Here is a 16,492-nt window from a genome sequence, read left to right on the forward strand (position 1 = left end):
CAGACTCATCTGTGCAAACAACTTTCCACCCTCAAACCTTTGCGCATGCAAAATACTCCCTTTGTCCTAATCTTTTCTTTGTCGCTCTTCAAGAATCTAACTTTTTTAAAATAATACTTCAACTGTTATATTTGTGTTTCTTTTTCTAATTTTATCCCCGAATTCTAAACTTTGAACTTGAATGTAACTTGCATATTCATAAAGGAAGAAGCAACATTGGGATACAGACTAAAAATGATTTTAACTTTTATAATACGACGAATATTTTGAAGGCAATGAAGTACAACTTATTTGGTAAAACGCTTCACCTGTAATCGATAAATCTCAAGTTCGAGTCATTAAGGTTGATCCTTTTAAAAAGTAAAAGGGAAAAAATGACAAATGTTTTGAAACATTTTAAAATAGAATGTATAATTCTTTTAGGGTAATGTTATTTGCATTTTCCTTATGTTATTTACAGTCCTACTATCCCATTTTCATTTTGAAAAGACCATATTACTCCTACTCTAATTTCTGCTCCTATCCTATCTTGTGTTCACATTACCCGTATGCTACTCTTTCACTTCTATAGACAACTTTGGAGTGGCAAACATCAACTCCACATTATTCTCTTTAATAAAAAATTTTAGACTCCACTTTTTTTATCTTCCATAAAAAATTTTAGGGCTTTCAAACTATGAAAGACAATTCTCTAGAAAAGATTGATGAAGCATACTAGAAAAATTCACTCCCTTTATGATGGCTATATGAGCTATTCTTAATAGACTTTTTGAAATATTAATATCCTATTTATAAGACATTGTAGTTGTACTCAATTTTTTATCATTTTTGAAAATTTATTTATTTTGGTCTTGAAATTTGGAATGTGTTCATATTATATTGCTAGATTGATCTCTAGCATCATATAATTTCGTGAAGTTTTGTAAAAAAAAAAATACATAATACATATTAGTGACAATTTTAAATTAACCATTTTAATGTATAATGAAATAATTAATTGATTTTTAAATATAAGAGAAAATCTGGTAAAGTTAGCTCATGGATGAGGAGAAGAAATTGGGACAAAAATAATACAGTCTCATCAAAATAAAAATGGAGTAACGAGAGTGCTATTAATATAGGGAAGTACAAATAACGTTACCCTTCTTTTAATGGAACACAAAAATACCTGTCAAATTGACGGCTCCTGCATGTTTGTCTTAAACGCGTAGTATTTGTAATCAATGATGAGTTATGAATTTCCTGAATTATCATCTTTCTTTCTGCAGCTGAAACATGCAAAGCTATGCACTAGTTTTTACAATGAACAGATACAGAGAGAACTCTGAACATTGATTCCCATGATTAACTCATTTTGACCTAGATTTGCGTAAATTAGTTGCTAAGCCATTCCTAGTCTAATCAAGAACTTGGGAAAGAAATGGACAACAGCTCGTCAGTTCCAAGACCCAGAGGATCAATTCGGGGGCAACTTTAGTGAAAAAGACCCTCATTCATGAGGCTGAAAATTCACGAAAGCCTACTGTGATTTCAAATGCTGTTTCAATGACAGTATTGCCAATATGAACAGAAAATTAAAATCACGTAATTCAAGACCACCCCAACAGCTCTTGAAAGTACTAGTAAAATTGCTTGAAGACAATCGATAGCTATATACACTCACATTCGCTGGGGGACAGAGGGGAAAGGCCGAGACTCAGCACATAATAGTTTACAAATGCCTTGGACAAGGGTAAACAGGAAGTAGAAATTGCTTGAGATCATCCAGCAGTTACTCCCTGAATTTCCCCTCAAGGCTGTTAGTGCAGATAAGCACCTGAAATTGGCAAAATCAAGTTAGAACAATATGCTACTAGGATGATATATCATTTCAATCACGAAACCACTATGCTATGCTATATGTATCCTTCTTTCTCTGGAATTAGTACAATGAAGAGCCGAGGCCCAAAACCATCTATATCTTTTCCATGTGCCATTTTCAGATGGGCGAAGAGGAAAACCACAAATCTCCTTTCTGCACAAGCAACATCTCAGGGAACCGGAACAGTACCAACAGAGACTATCAGGGAGATGGTTTCCAATCAAACTGAAGGTTATTAAAGCCATTGACAGCTCCAAGCCCACTAAGCAGTTGGTTACCCAATTCCTGCTGTTGATTCATACTCTGGTCCCGAACCATTGTCATGCCCACTCTGCCATTCATTGTCACAGAGTTACCGCCCAAAGCAGCTCTAATTCCATTAACCATGGCTGCCTGACTTAGTCCATTGGTCATACTCCCGTATCCTGAACCCCCAATGCCAGTGTTAGTGTTGGTTACCCCATTTCCAACGATGCAGTTATTCCCTGTTAGACCCATATTATTGCTCGTTGGCATAATTCCATTAACATTTTTCATGTCATTCCCCATATTATTGATGCCCATCATACCACCACCGAGCTGATTTGACATCATCATTTCATGTATGATTTTCTGAACAGAACTCTGGGAATCATTAGCATCTGTGTCACTGGAAAGTGCTGGCTGCTGCATTGCAATGTTCGGTGAACTAGTAGAATTCATGTGCGTTCCAGTCGGTAAGCCACCAAGTGAAGTCTGTGGAGGATTGTTAGATGACGATGGTGTTGGAGACTGAAAAGGAGAAGGATTGAGTTGCGGTTGTGGTAAGGTACTCGAGGAACTAGGAGATGGCATCTGAACACCATTTCCTCCATAAGGACTGTTTGCACTGCTCATTGGGTTTTGATGTCTCGAGTTCATTGAGTTTTGATGAAGTAGCCCAGCTATGGCACTAGTAGAGGAAGTTGCAGAAGCCGAATTCAGTGGAATATTTACATTTGCCAAGCCATTGCTGGAAGGAAGTTGCATAGAAGCAGCCTGAACAGGGGTATCATTGTTCGAACTCTGACCCATTGTCTGCTGGTGTTGCTGAATTTGATCCTCAGATTGCTGAGGTTGACCATGAAACCCAGGTGAAGTATTTGTTCCCCGAGGAAATTTGGCCAAGCTCTCTAAGAACAAAAAGAACCAATATTATGAATAAATAAAATATGAAGTTCCAGCATTAACATAGAGGCCCATTACAGTTTGGAATTGCCTATATGCTCAACCAGGATCTCTCACTTTCCTAACTCTTCGAGAATTAGAACTCAGATTACCCCCAGTTTTTTTTTTTGGGTGGGTGGGGTTGGGGGGGGGGGGGGGGGGGGGGGGGAGGGGAAGATGTGTGTGTGTGTGTGTGGGCACTAGAACACTGATGCAAACCCTAGATCTCATGTACTGCAGTAGTATATTGGTTTAGTTCTTCCCGCATCCTATCGATTTCAGAATAAGCCATCAAACTAGAACAAGTTTTGATATTCAAACTTTCTGACCCTTTGAGGAGGAAATAGAACTAGGATCATACAAATTACATGCAGGTGAAACCGGTTTCAAATTTGCATAGAGAGCATAACATTTTGATAGAGGAACAGGCCTGCTAGCAAATGAAAACTAAAATCACTATATTTTGGCTGTCAAAGGGCCAGAAGAGGGGGAGGAAGGGATCAGGGAAACTCCAAGACCTAGCTTCCAAAAAATTTTCCCTATGATTGAAACCATTTTGACCTCGTCAAAGGCTTGCTTCAGTATTGATTTCTCTATCATCAATTGTTGATTTACACAGAAAAACTAAAAAGCAGGCAAAATCAATCCAAATCCACCAGCCCCCTCAGATATCTCCTACTGTCCTCGGATTTAATAACATGAGAAAACGTAAAAAGCTGAGATGATAACATAAATCTTACCCATTGGTCCTATTCCTGTTTCTCGGCTGTAATCAATTAGATCTTTCATGCTGTTCACCACTTCTGATATCTGAAATGCATCAGGAAGCCAAATATCAAGATTTTTTTTGAGGTGCAGTTTTTTTTTTTTTTTTTGGGTTTGGGTGTTTTTGGTTTTGTTTTTTTTGGGGGGGGGGGGGGGGGAACAAAAAAGGACACCAACAGCTATAGCTAAGTATCTCAAATCCTCACCAATCAATTGTAGCCCTGTGCAAATAATATTCACTGAATCTACTCGAGTGGGGAAACTATCAGTTCAATGAGCATTTTAAAGAGGTTAACCTAATCTACAATAAAGAAGTCTTGTTATGAAGACATTGAAAAAAAATTAGACAGTAACTGCTATAGCTATGTATCTCATAATTCTCCTTAATCAGTTGTCGTCCTACCGAAGTATTCATTCAAGCTACTTTAATTAAGAAAATACCAGTTCAATGGATTTTTCAAAGAGTAGCATAAATCTCCGTTAAGGGAGTCTCAGTAAATCTCATATGGGCTACTTTGGTTTCAACTTTTTAATCAGAGAATGCCCACAGAAAAAAGAATCTTAAGAGTTAATCCTGAACACGCAAGTAAGGTTCAACAAACCACATCCGCCCAAAAATTCATTGATGGACATTAAACTAAATGAAAAAAGTTAAAATGATCAAGAGGACGCTTCTAATGATTCTGCCAAAGCTGCTACATTCTGAGTCAAGCGCCATCAATGACTATTTTCATCATTGCCACTATAAAGCAGAGAGACTTTTCAACATTATAATCATGCTGGCATAGAGCAAAAATTTGTTTACCTTCATGCTATACCAAATGTAGGTAATCCTGTTTCTCTTTTAGAGGGGAAAAAAAAACGACACCATGATTTATCTGTTTTTCCTACTACAAATTTATCTGATGAGAGACTCAATCGACTATTACAAACAATCCAAAATGTTACATGACCCAAAAGCACTGAAAAGTCCAAATGATTCTCGTCACTCAGCATGTTCCTCTACTGCACTACTGGAAATCCAGGATGCACTAATTACTCATGGTTGACTTGCAGCACTGCACTAAATTTCATTTCATTTTAAAATCTAAAAAGAGAAGAAAATAAATAAGCTTCCCAAATGGGGCAGAAAACTAAGAGGAAATTAACATCAATACACCATTATTTTCCTCCTTTCTCTTAGACAGTGAGGTTGTGATGGGACAAGGTAACATCTCAGAAAGAATGTCAAATTAGCAATTAGATATTGGAAATCCCCAGCCTTCGTCAATAATCGACCAGTGCTTATCAAATACTTTCTCCAGCTTCCTATACTCCTAAAAAAAGGATAGATTTGTACCATCATTTGGACATCTAGCATCATGTTTATTTTGATACAAAGATTACACTATCGGATTTCAAATTCTAACCAATTTATTCTAACTCTCAAACCTTTTACTGAACCTTCAGCTGCTCTTGTCAACGAAAAATGGTCAACAGCTTCTTTTTGAGACCTCTTTGATTACGTATTTCGAATAAAGGACCAGTTCCAATCAGGATAAAAAAGACATAACCTAGGGTAAGCGGCAAGGTAATCAGCCTGCTAGGCTCTAGTCAAAGGGATCCCTGAGTAATCAGTCATCCCTTATGCTCTATCCACTGTTATCAGAGAGAGCAGTGATGATTATGAATTACTATACTACCAAAAAAAACAATTTCTCATTTTTAAACATTTCCATGAATTAAGCAAAACATGATTATGAAATCAGAGACGATGTGACAAAAAGCAGAGCATTTTGCTGTCTAGCCCGTAGGATGAATTACCTGAAGACATCGAACATATCTCTTCGTGTACCCTAAATCATTGACCAAAGGGACTTCCAATGCTTTTGCCAACTGACGAGCTGAGGCAACAAACCTGCAAAAAGAAATAATAATAATAATAATAAAATGCATGTTCACAATCTCAAGGAGTTTATACCCATCCATGCCAAAAGTAAGGACCATCCGGAGAATCAGTTACCAGTTACAGCCAGAAAATAGGATATTGTTTTAATGTTCACTCTCCTTTTTTCCCCCTTTTGCTTTTTCTTATACGAAAGGTAATGGGAAGATAGCTACTCTCTCCCACCAAATATGAACTGAGGTAATGGGAAGATAGCTACTTTCTCCCACCAAATATGAACTGGCAAAGAGAGAATAATTTACGCTTCCCAAGGAACAATTCAATAGAAATTAAACAAGCCATTGCTTGGGTTGCTTTTCATTTCTCAAAGATTTAAGCCAGCAACTCCTAAGTATCAAAAGATTGTCATAAACTGCTATCCAATTTTCCATTAGATATCATTGAAAATGCAGTTTAATTGTTGTGAAGGTGGAAGTGAAATATTATACAATATTCTAAGACACACAAACCACAGTAAACATCACTGTTCCTACTTTAAACGAATCACAAATACCAATAATGCACAGCATCATCAGACAAGAACAACTTTTTTAACTGTGGCATTGCCTCTAATTTTGAGTCTTTCACAAAATATATCACCCATATCAATGACTGCCAAAAATGATCCTTCATTAAATTATGACCAGGATGACTGACTTGAAAAGAGAGAAACTTTCTAAAGTGCAAAATATAGATATAAACATGTTTAACATCAATTCTCTTGATCATCATACAGTAAATTCGTCAAAAAAAAAGACAAAAAAAAAGAAAGAAAGAATCCACAAAACAAAATGAACTCTTGTAACACCTCAATCTTGAAAAAGAGGGCCTACAAAGCAACATCAGGCTCATAGAAGATAAACAGTCTAAAGAAAATACTTTTGACTTACATATTACAGTTATTTTGTAACTCAGGAACAGATACACTAGATGATGCATTTTGTGTAGCAGCCTGATATTTCTGAGCTGCAGCCCCAAGTTGATTAACCTATTAACAATCAAAGGCAGTAAGAAATTAACTAAAGCAACTGTAAGATTCTCAGACTTGTTACTGTCATCTCAAATATAATATAAAACAAAATCACCTACTCCTAAAACTGCAAAACAATACCTAGCAAGCAAATCAAAACATGACAACAAATTTGCAGTAGGCCTATGAAATAGAATTTTTAGTTGAATCAACTTTACAATTACCCTCTTTCAAAATAAGAAGCAAGAGGCCAATGAGATCTTAGCCAAAAGAAAATTAAATGTGACTAAAATCTATGGTTCCGTCTCAATCTTCAACCAAGAGCAACCAAATTGACTCCAACAAGAGTATAACTATCAAAGAGACAAAGCAGAAACTTAAACCACCAGGTCCATGAGAAGACCCCGCCATTGAATGAACTTTGGTCAGAGTCCCACTAACCACTACAAATCATGCTGCATATCGTGTATGACCAGTCTAATGCCAGGAAACAAAATAAACACACAGCAAAGCAAGCTATTTTCTAATTGCAACATTCAGCTTGAAACACCCAGAATATGGCAATTAACTCTAGGAAGGAAATATTAGCATTCAAGAACCTAATTCTGGAAAGAGAGGAATAAGAAAGTAGTAGCCCATTCCTATGAAGGAACAATATGAAGAACACATGGCATTTCAATGTCCAAGTTTAAGTGAGGAAGATTAAAAATAAATACTTTTGAGCCAAAACAATAGGCAATGTAAAGAAAGAGACATGCATGTCCAACTTTAATCAGGTATTAGGCAAACTTGATAATCTTTGTATCTTGATGATGCAGTTTGAAACACAGCTTTAGAACCAAACCTGAGGTATCAGCAATCTTCTAGGAATAAGTTCTTCATGACGTCGAGCACAGAATTCCCAAGAGCATATCTATCAGGTTTTGAGAGAACACAGACAAGTGAAAAAGGAATGACTACAGGAAAATAAAGCTACTAGAATACAATAGTAATCCATTAACAACCTTCAGGTCTTGAGAGAATACAATACGAAGTTGACCATCTCGAACAACGCGAAGTTGCTCAAAGACACTCTCCTGAATTGCTTTTGCATAGTCTAGGACAATTTGCCCCGATGAATTCTGATATTCTCTGGGCATATCAACATAAAGTAGTTCTTCCAAAGTACCACTCTCATACTTTATCTTGAAAAGCCTGGGCAGAACCTCAACAGTTGCCTCTGAAAGGCAATTAAAAAGAAAAAATTAATATGCTAGAAACAGAAAGAAAACACAACTAAAAGATAATCCAAGAGCAGCAACTACAAAATATCAATCGCAAGGACATCATTCTATTATTGTGTTTAAAAACCAACCAATGTTTGAACTAAATATACAAGGACAACAATCCTATACAGTGCTGAGCCAGCAACCAGAACATACCAAACCCACGCCCTGGTTTGCGGTTGCATATTTCACAGTGCCAAACATCCTGCAGAATACAAAAAATTTGATATGAAAATAAAGCGGGTCTAAAGAGAATTGAGAATATAAAACCAGGCTAATATCAAAGATACTGCTCAGGCTCATACGTACAAGTGAACATAGAGCATTTGTTCTTTTTTCTGCTGCTCGTTTGCTTATATAACAAGAATATGAATATATGGAACGCAAAAGTTGCTTTATACCATATCCTCAAAAGTGCTTCTAAGAAACAGTACGTCTTTTTAGCAGAAAAAACATAACCTACCTACTAAAGAACAGAGCAAAGTATCGTTAAATCCATTAATCCAAGGGGAACAAGAATCAGTCAGTTTATTCTGGAAAATGAGTAAAATCCCTTCTTTAGCAAATTTCCTTTTACTTTGCAATCAATGTACGTAAAAGTCCTCAGTATATTTAAAAGGACGTGCACATTTAACTTGACAACCAGTTCCTTCCTACAGTACCATTATAGAATAGAACAACAAACCTGAGGAAAAACTCCAGTCGTTTGGCGACCACTTCCATACATAGAAACACACCACTTTTTCTTCGCATTTGGAGCAAAATACTCAGCAACAAACTTTCTCCAGAACTCAATATTGTTGTCCTATAAAACATGTAGATCATAAATCTACAACATACGGAAAAAAAAGGAGACTTTTAACTCAATGAAAAGTAGCCGATTCCATTGTCGCATCATTCTTACTTCAGGCCTATGTTGCTGCTGATACATGTAATGTGTCAACCGCCGAGCACACGTCCCTGGCTCATATACAGGATTCACAGGAGGCCTTATAGGCAACTTCTGTGCTTGATACTGTGGTTGCAAAGGGGATCTTTGTTGAGGTATAGACTTCAAAATTTGTTGTTGTTGCTGCTGATGTTGAAGCTGCATAATCCTCTGTTGATGCAAAAGCTGTGCAGCAGCCGCAGCTTGTGGAGACTGCCTAGACATGTGAAGGAACTGTTGTTGTTGTTGTTGGTGTTGGTGTTGGTGTTGTTGTTGTTGCTGCTGCTGCTGCTGTTGTTGCTGCTGATGTAGAAACAAAGACGAATCTGAATGTTGGGGCTCCATTTTAACAGGTCCCAGGCTCCTCATACTTGGTAGCTGCTGGGGCTCCATCTTAACAGAACCAAGACTTCTTAGAGCTTGCAACTGCTGTTGTGTTTGATCATTCGTCACCTGCGGTTCCAGCTTAACAGGCCCAACCCCTCCTAATCCTGCTCGCATTGTTTGAAATTGCTGCTGCTGTTGTTGCTGCTGCTGGGGATTGTTTGACGCAGAGAACTGTTGCATTGGCTGCTGATTATGTTGGAAGCTTTGAGGATCAAGTTGTTGATTTTGCTGGGGGTCTGTCAGCATCTGGCTGCCAGAAGGATTTGAAAATTGTTGGCCCTGTACATGTGCTGATGAGTTTGGATTAGCTGCCATGGATGACATGAACGAAGAGGAGGGTGTATTAAAAGCCATCCCATTTCCAACAGCAGAAAGTGGATCAGATTCGGCGCCATTGTCCACAAGTCCCCTCTGAGCACTCCCAGGACCAGAAAGCCCAGGATTTGGCCCCCCATTTGCAAAAGACTGTTGCAATAGAGACGAAACATTTGGCATGTTCCCAAGCATATTCATGTTACCAAACTGTGTCCGTGGAGAGACCATAGATGAGAATGCACCCTGAGAAGGCATTGCACCTCCTTGACCACCCAATAAACCAGAATTTGACCGTAATAATGATGGAGGAACAGACGGAGAACCACCAAGAGGAGTGGGAGGACCAGGCGGTACCATATTCCCGAAAAACAAACGCACTATCCACAAATACCTAACTTACAGAAAACCTACCTAATACGACATGAATCCCAAAACCCAGCTCCAAAGACATTAAATAACACTAACGAAAACCCTGGTACGCATCAGACACAACAGCTGCTGCAAGATTTGAATTTAATTAACTTTAAGAAGCTTAAAAGGTGAACAATGAGGGTTTAGACATTCCCAAGTCTATTGTGCACAAGAACAACGGAAACACCATGGCAGCCAGGCAAACTGCTGAGTTTGTCTTCAAACAGAAGTTGAAAATCAACGAGTCCGAAACATAACCAACAAGCTTTGGCTCTAAACATGCTAAATTTCGGTTTTTTCTGCTAAAGCAACAATCTTTAGTAGACTTTGGCATCAATCTCTGCTACAAAATAATCAAACGAGCAACTGTCAAATATTAACACAGATTTCCAATAAAATAATTAAAAACTTGAAAAGAGTAAAAATATCCACTATAAATCAAATCAAAATCTCCAAAAAGTTCATGAATTATTAAAAAAAGCTACTAAGATAACTAACTTAAATTGAAAAAAAGAAGCCCTATCTTACTAAGCTTTCAAAAATTAAAAAAATGGTACGAAACAGCACAGCATCGTATCCGAAGCCACCACTACTACACTTCAAGTTCAAATTTCAATTTTCCAGCCGCAAAAATCCAACTTAAAAAGAAATAAAGAGGAAAAACGGAAATTTCCAAAATTCAACAGCTACAAAACGGCAAGTATTGTTGCCATTAACCACCACTCGATCAAGCCCTAAATCTCACAAGATAAACCAAGTCGATCCACAGCTCAAATTACTAATTTCCCAAGCCTCGTAAATTCACAAAATTAACTAAAAACCAAAAAGCAAAAGGAAAAAAAATCAACAATCACCAAAAACACTGTAAACTACTATAACTTACCAGAGAGAGTTAAATATTTCTCAGCACTTGCGACAGCGAAAAACCTCTCTGGAGGATTGAGATTGACTTCGAATTGAACATAAATTTACACTCTTTCCACACTTCTTCATTAACATTTCCCAAATTAATTCACAGATAAGTAATTAATTAATTGAAAATTTTACTACTACTGTTTCAGAAGCTACAGAGTTGGTATATCACTTTTTTTTCCGTTCCGAGTCGTCCTCTTTAGGAATTTCAGTGCGTGTACTGCGTGAGAGAGAGAGAGAGATTGAGAGAGAAGGGAGGGAGGGAGAGAGAGAAGGGGGAAGAGAGTATCTATTTTAGCTTCGTTTCTTTCTTGGCTGTACTTTTTAGAGAGAGAAAGTGTGTGGGTTTGTAGTTTTGTAGTACTGAATAGTAGTATATTTTGTGTGTGAGAGAGAGCGTGTGAGAGTGTGTGTTCTTGCGGACGTCAAAACTGCATTCCATCGGATTGAATTTTCTTCTTCATTCATTCATTCCCCCTTTCTCTTTCTTTTGTTTACCTTTTCTTTTTTTTTCCCCCCTTATTCTCGCCCTCCCTCAAAATGAAGTCAATTCATCTTCTTCTCTTTCTCATAATAAATAAAATATTATATGGGTAGACTCAGCCTCTAGGTCCAACTCGTACCGTAAATTCATGGAAATGATGGGCTTTTCTTTTAATAGTTACAAAATATATTTTTTATTTTAATTTTTAATCATCTTAAAATTTTATAATTCCCATGCATAGCGCAGACTATAGAATTATTAGTATATATATAAATATGTATCATGCGCCATCATAAACATGTACAATAATTATTAAATATATCACATCTACAAATAATTTGACAAAAAATTTAATCCAAATATTTTCCAGCACTTAACGTGTAGTATTAAGACCTTAAAAAGTATTAGTCTCCAATAATCCTATAAATATAAAATATTTCTTTGCTTTGCATCTGTCATTAACATTGAAAAATCAAGTGTGGGGCGCAATTGTATTTGGTTTTTCTTTTCTCTTTTTTACAATAAAAACAAAAAGTTAATGGAGTAGGAAAGTGTTATCTCATTCTAAGGTCAAGGCAAATTATTGATTCATTTTATAGCGCTTATGAATAATAAAAAAAGAAGTGCTAGGGTTTCGAACTCAAATTTCTCTTAAAGGTGGAGTCTTGATCAATTATCATCATTAGCACACTTGGGCTTATTTGAGTTTACTTTGTAGATGTCGGTTCACCTAAAGATTTTAGTCTAGATTAAAAATTATTTAAAAATTTTTATAAAATTTTAATATGATATGTTTGAAATAAAATTATGATTAAAAATAAAAAAATATTAAACAACGTGCTTATGTGGCAACAAAAAAAAAAAAATTCCAACTAACTCTCTTTTTTCTAAAAAAAATTTTCCAACTAACTCTCGATCCAAAGATTCCAAACACATATCAATAATTACAGATATTACACCCCATTATCACTCATGGGAGAGGATGGTATGATGTGATGGTGCATCAGCATCAATAGTGATGAGCGTGCATGCATGTAGGTGAATACCCGCCGTTCCGTTATTTTATGTCTGAGGGATGATCTCACGATTCTTACTCATGCACACAGCTCACCGCTCGATTTCTGTCTCTCTCTCTCTCTCTCTCTCGATCTCTCTAAGGCTCGTTTTGAATTTGGGACATCGGATTATTTTTATTTACGAAATAGCCATACGATTTTTATGGGTTCAGAACCAGCGCAGCGCTATTCAGATTAGGGCTGCGAATCGGACCATTTGAGTCAGAGTTTTACAAATTTAAACTCAACTCAATTAGTTAATACGATGTTTGAGTTTCAGATCATGAGTTCCGGGCTAATATATGCAAAGCTCATATTTGATTTACAATACATTCAATCTTTGAGTCTAATTTGGGTTTAATCCAAATTGCTTATTAATTTTCTTAAAATAATTACTATTACCATTAAGTAGTAAAGTTAAATTACCATCTATAATATTAAAACTAAACATAAATTAGGTATGTATATATATATATATAATAACGGGCCAAACTTTATATATATAATTGGGTTGAGCATATAGAAGACTCAAGTTTGGCATATATTTTAATCGGGTTTCGAATCTAAACCTAAACTCTATCTGAGTCTGACCTAAAATTATAATAGGCTTAACCCTTATTCTTTCGAATCGAACTAGTTGAGTTCGGCTTAGTTCGATCCAATTGAGCTAATTTGGGCTAGTTCGATCCTATTAACAACCCTAATTTAGATTTGTTAGCTCGTGGAGTAATTGGACTTTCGATATAAAACCTTTTTAATAAGCATAAAATTGTGGTTGAATTTCAACTGATAAATTATTAAAGTGGAATTCAAACTTTTCCCAAAAACAAAAAGCCGAGGTCAAGCCAACTTTTATTGTGCCGAACCCAATTTTTTAGCGTGATTCAATACGAAAGGATCTAATACCGCAAAAAAAAAAAAAAAAGGAACTTGACTTAAGGTGTTTTTCATTTTAGGATTTGTTGATGGATACCAGTTGTCATTTTAGCTTTGGCAGCGAATATCAGTTGGTCTCTTGAGCGAATGTTACCTGCATAGGGATTTTATTTGTTACTTGGCTTCTTCTCCAAAGAGAAACCATACTCGTTACCCCTATTACACACACAAGTGCGCGCGTGCACACTCACACGTAGAACAATTATGTATGTATAGAACACACACACCCATATATGTGTATGTATGTATTGTGAATTATAGAACAATTTTAAAGTTTTAAATTTATTTTAGTTTATTCTTTGGATTGCTAACTCATTACTAGAGTACTTGGTTTTAGTGAAATCTGCAGGTTTAGATGATTTTTCTACCACAAAGAGCTTGTTTTGATAGCTTATTATTTTAAAAAAGGTTATGCGGCATGAACAAGTTTTTTAAAAAAAAAAAAAAATTTATGCATCGTAAACAGATTTTTAGATTACATTTGTGTTTTTTTAATTACCTCTCTATCTTATATACATCAAATTACAAAAAAAAATGTTATTTTATATATGATTTTTAAAAAGCCTTTTCAAATAATTAGATATAAAAACAAACCTTAGACACCAGTTATGTTCATTAGGATGCTACGGTAGTATTTTTTTATTTGTGGTTGAAGATTTTTCTTTTTTGCCAATTTTTCTATGGCAAAAGGGTAAATGGGATGTTGATGAATGTGTCTGATTTGAAAGGCCAATTGTGACATTAGAGGCCAGTTATGTTCAATTAATTGATGAACAACGACTGGGTTGAAGTAGATTTGACTTAAAAATTTGAAGTCATATAGGCAGCTGAACCCTGTTTGGATTGCTATTTTTAAGAAAAATATATTGTAATGATTTAATATATATAAGATAAAAAGGTAATTGACAAATGTATTCACGAAAAATATAAAAATTTTATAAAAAAAAAAATTATAGTCCAAACAAGGAAAGATCAAAGTGGGCCAAAGAAACAGTTATTGGGGAGGGGAAGGGGGGGTTTCCCTATTTTTTAAGGGTTTTTTCTGGGCAGAAGAATTTGAAAGGCAATTTCATTTGTTTCTGTACATTTAATTTTGCAAAATGTTTTTCAAGATTTTCTAAACGCTCATTTAATTTTGAAAGAAAATCTCCGAGTTGGTTTCTTAAAATAGATATTTCCATTTTGAAACTAATTAACAAGTAAATTAAAAAAACAATGAAGTGAAATCATAATAAGGTAATAACTTGCACCTAAATAAGATACAACTAATTAAATGGACCACATCATGCTTTACCTCTTTAGATATGATGCATGTTTTCCTCTCATTCAACTGAATAATGGAACCGAAGAAACATTTCTTTGCCAAAAGAGATTGCACTGTTACCAGAATGGAAAAATTAATAAATGAATTTGGAAGATGTGCACATTCGGCTTTTACCATTTTAGTCCTTGACAATTGCTGTTTCTGCAAAAGAAATTATCTTTGGATGTGATATCAAATCACGCTTTAAATGTGTCATAATGTAATCCAACAAATCTCATTTATGTCTCGTTTAATGTTTGCAAGGCATCAGCGGCACACCATGTATGTATTGAATTGGTATTTGATAAGATTGCTTACTCTCTTTGCATCATTAATATTTCATCGGTCTGTCTAACGGGGCATTCGCTAAGATATTTTTTAGATGTTATATTTTTAAATATATAAGATTAATTAAGAAAAATATATAAATGCACAGGAGAATAATAATTATTAATATGTGTATATATATACTATATTAGATAAATATTAGGCGTGTTAAAATGAAAATTTCGTATTTCATTTTAGTCTCTCAGGCCAAATTAATCTATAGTAATTTAAGTTTATAGCAGAATAATTCACCCTTTCTTTCTGCATAAGAAAGCATCATAAGTATTTTTCTAAAGTATAAAAAATAAAAGATTCTAACAAAATATCCTAGAATAGTTCACCTCGTACCATAAAATCACAAACAAGAACCCGAATATAGGCAATAAATTAATGGTGGACAGTCTTCCATGTATAGAGTCACTATACCAACTATTCATAATTTTTTTCAATTATTGTTTATAGCTCGCAATTTTGTAAAGAAATTTACGATTTTTATAGATGTCTTGGGTGTCAAACTTATTTCCATCCTTCCACATGGTTTCAGCCAAATTTTGCCACAGGAAAGTAAGGGCACGTTTGATAAAACTGAAATATGATATTTGAAGTTTGAAATCTAAATTTGAGTTGTCGAATTCTTAAATATTGAAATCTTAACATCTGATAATATTCTGCATTAAATGATAGATTAAGAATTTATCATTTATTATTATTTTGAATAAGATTTACATAAGTAATTCAAAGCTATTTGATTAAGTAAGACCTTCTACTTTTAGTTATCAAACATGGTTGAACACATTAAAATCTAAATATATTAAATTAAAATGTTAAATTGAATTATCAAACACAGCTTAAATTTCAACCCCAGCACTTATAATGTCGTGGAGATCTCTCAAAGTAAACATCACAAATATAATAGTTTGCCATAGTAAAAGATTTGACTGTTGAAAGCCGCGAAATTTATATCCCCCAACTGCTTCACCCTTTCTTGACCAACCAAAAAAGGGAGAATATCAACCAGCCTCGTCTAACCATTTCTTCTTATTGCTTATCCTTTTAATTATGTTTTGAAACGTTCTAAAATTCAAACATTATCCCCGGCCGTCATGCTATATCTGTTGTTTCGTGGGATAGCAGGCAACGTACTGATTTTTTTGTACGTTTACTTCTCTTGCTCCCCTAAAAAAAGCTACTTCTTACACTCTGCTTGAGGGTACAAAATTACAAGGAAGTAAAAGGGAAAAATGGTCTTGTTCAATGGTGTTCTCGATTCTTTGTCTAAGTTTTGTAATTTGCAATTTAAGAGATGCCATTCCTCATGAATTGTCACATAGAAAAATTAAGAACATCTTATAATCAGAATGGCTTGCAAGAGCCATTCTTTAACTGTCCTTTATCATTATTATTATTATTTTTTTTTAGGAAGTCCTTTATTAGTTTTGAAACTTACAAGTCAAATAAACAGTG

General features: G+C 35.2%; 1 protein-coding gene across 2 annotated transcripts; it reads right to left on the reverse strand.

Moving 5' to 3' along the window:
• Positions 1-1,508: 1,508 nt before the first annotated feature.
• Positions 1,509-11,451, reverse strand: LOC113712767 (transcriptional corepressor SEUSS). 2 transcript variants are annotated; one of them, XM_027236323.2, is made up of 10 exons: positions 10,895-11,451; positions 8,875-10,351; positions 8,656-8,775; positions 8,127-8,175; positions 7,710-7,924; positions 7,550-7,618; positions 6,626-6,723; positions 5,615-5,708; positions 3,787-3,856; positions 1,509-3,012 (listed from the first exon to the last, which is right to left on the reverse strand). In XM_027236323.2, exons 2-10 carry the CDS (start codon positions 9,955-9,957, stop codon positions 2,063-2,065), a joined length of 2,748 nt encoding a protein of 915 aa, XP_027092124.1. In that variant the 5' UTR covers positions 9,958-10,351; positions 10,895-11,451; the 3' UTR covers positions 1,509-2,062. The 2 variants fall into 2 exon arrangements, with proteins under 2 accessions (XP_027092124.1, XP_027092125.1); XM_027236324.2 differs by having other exon boundaries at positions 8,875-10,354; positions 10,895-11,449.
• Positions 11,452-16,492: the final 5,041 nt, after the last annotated feature.

Source organism: Coffea arabica, chromosome 10e (assembly GCF_036785885.1).
Source record: "Coffea arabica cultivar ET-39 chromosome 10e, Coffea Arabica ET-39 HiFi, whole genome shotgun sequence".
Classification (NCBI taxonomy): domain Eukaryota; kingdom Viridiplantae; phylum Streptophyta; class Magnoliopsida; order Gentianales; family Rubiaceae; genus Coffea; species Coffea arabica.

Bases quoted from the DNA above. Each gene is read 5' to 3' on its own strand.
- LOC113712767 (XM_027236323.2), bottom strand. From the start codon at position 9,957: ATGGTACCGCCTGGTCCTCCCACTCCTCTTGGTGGTTCTCCGTCTGTT. The intron at 7,619-7,709 runs GTTGTTAATGGA...AAAACCTGATAG, and splicing joins TATTCTCTCAAGACCTGAAG to ATATGCTCTTGGGAATTCTG. The intron at 5,709-6,625 runs GTAAGTCAAAAG...TTCTTTTTGCAG, and splicing joins TTACAAAATAACTGTAATAT to GTTTGTTGCCTCAGCTCGTC.